This window comes from Sinocyclocheilus grahami, unplaced genomic scaffold, assembly GCF_001515645.1.
Source record: "Sinocyclocheilus grahami isolate Dianchi unplaced genomic scaffold, SAMN03320097.WGS_v1.1 scaffold98.1, whole genome shotgun sequence".
Lineage (NCBI taxonomy): Eukaryota > Metazoa > Chordata > Actinopteri > Cypriniformes > Cyprinidae > Sinocyclocheilus > Sinocyclocheilus grahami.
In genome coordinates, this window is record NW_015505277.1 from 4,199,266 (window position 1) to 4,200,842 (window position 1,577).

The window sequence follows — 1,577 nt, forward strand, 5'->3', positions numbered from 1 at the left end:
AGATAGATAGATAGATAGATAGATAGATAGATAGATAGATAGATACACAGATAGATAGATACATAGATAGATAGATACATAGATAGATAGATAGATACACAGATAGATAGATAGATACACAGATAGATAGATAGATAGATAGATAGATAGATAGATAGATAGAACGATAGATAGATACACAGATAGATACACAGACAGATAGATAGACAGATAGATACACAGATAGATAGATAGATAGATACACAGATAGATAGATAGATAGATAGATAGATACACAGATAGATAGATAGATACACAGATAGATAGATAGATAGATAGATAGATAGATAGATAGATAGATAGATAGATAGATAGATAGATAGATAGATAGATTTTATTAATCTCGTGAGGTAGATAAACTCCATAAACATATCTAGTGAACACACAGAGAAACGACAGCGTTGAATATGAATGAGACCGTTGTACCGGCGGGAACAATGACCTCTGTCACCGGTCTTTCATACCTGATATCTCGGACTGCGGGACGCCGTTTAACGTGAAGCCTTTGCCGCTGTAGAACTGGCGCACATCCGCGCAGCTCTGCACTTTGCCGCCCGCGTTATCCGCTGACAGAGACACGGAGATGAGCGACACGAGCAGCGCGACCGCTGTCAGATCCATTGTGTCCTGATCCAGAGACTGAGGAGGAGGATGAAGTCCACTGACGCTGATGCTCTACACTTCACACAGCGATTCAACGCATCCGTCTCTCTCTACAACAGCAGGATAGAGAATTAAATCCACTCGTTTAGGGAACACGCACACGCACGTCCAGGTTTAAAACCGGTGGTCCTGATGAAAGAGGATGTGTGTTATTGATCAGTCCGGTGGGGATCTCTTTCTGGTGCTCATGTCTTTACGCACTATTAATAATACATAATTAATAATATCCCTCTAAGTAGCTAGTATAGTATGAACAGTAAATACTGTTGTAGTAACTGCGGGACAAAGCGCACAGTGCTGCTGCTGTGCTGACTGTCTCTCTACTGTCCCGTTCTCACTGAACAATAGTGATGTCCGATTTGCGACGGAGTCGTTCTTTTGAATCGGCTCCTTAGAACGATTCGGAGGAATCGATTCGCAACATTTTCTGTAATAGAAACAATGCATTCTTTGGTGGAAAAACTAGCGTAAGATGGTTTGCTTCTCCAAATCTGGTCTGTATTAATGCCCGTAAATAATATGCCCATAAATAAAAATAGACTAATAAATAAATTAATTAATTAATGCATGAATGTAATTCTGAGTTTATGTCTCACAAAGCTGCCGTTTTATCGTGAAATTCGAGGGAAAGAAAGAAAGAAAGAAAAAAGTCCGAGATATAAACTCAGAATTGCAAGATGTTAACTCGGAATTGTGAAATAAAAAGTTGCAATTATTTTATTTATTTTTACGTGATGGAAAAAAAATTATAAAAAAATGAAACAACAACAACAACAACAAAAGAAACAGAATTGTGAGATGTAAATTCAAAATTCAGAGTGGAAAAAAGTTAGAATTTGGACTTCAGATGAAAAAAGTCGGAATTGCGAAATTTA

The 1,577-nt window shown here is 37.9% G+C and overlaps 1 protein-coding gene across 1 annotated transcript in view; it reads right to left on the reverse strand.

The window, feature by feature from the left end:
• gpc1a (glypican 1a) overlaps window positions 1-1,044 on the reverse strand; it is a 34,642-nt gene extending 33,598 nt beyond the window's left edge. The window contains exon 1 of the mRNA XM_016276092.1: window positions 504-1,044. Coding sequence (XP_016131578.1) covers window positions 504-660 — 157 coding nt within the window. The 5' untranslated portion in view covers window positions 661-1,044. The remainder of the gene's footprint in view (window positions 1-503) is intronic.
• Between the last annotated feature and the right edge of the window lie 533 nt (window positions 1,045-1,577).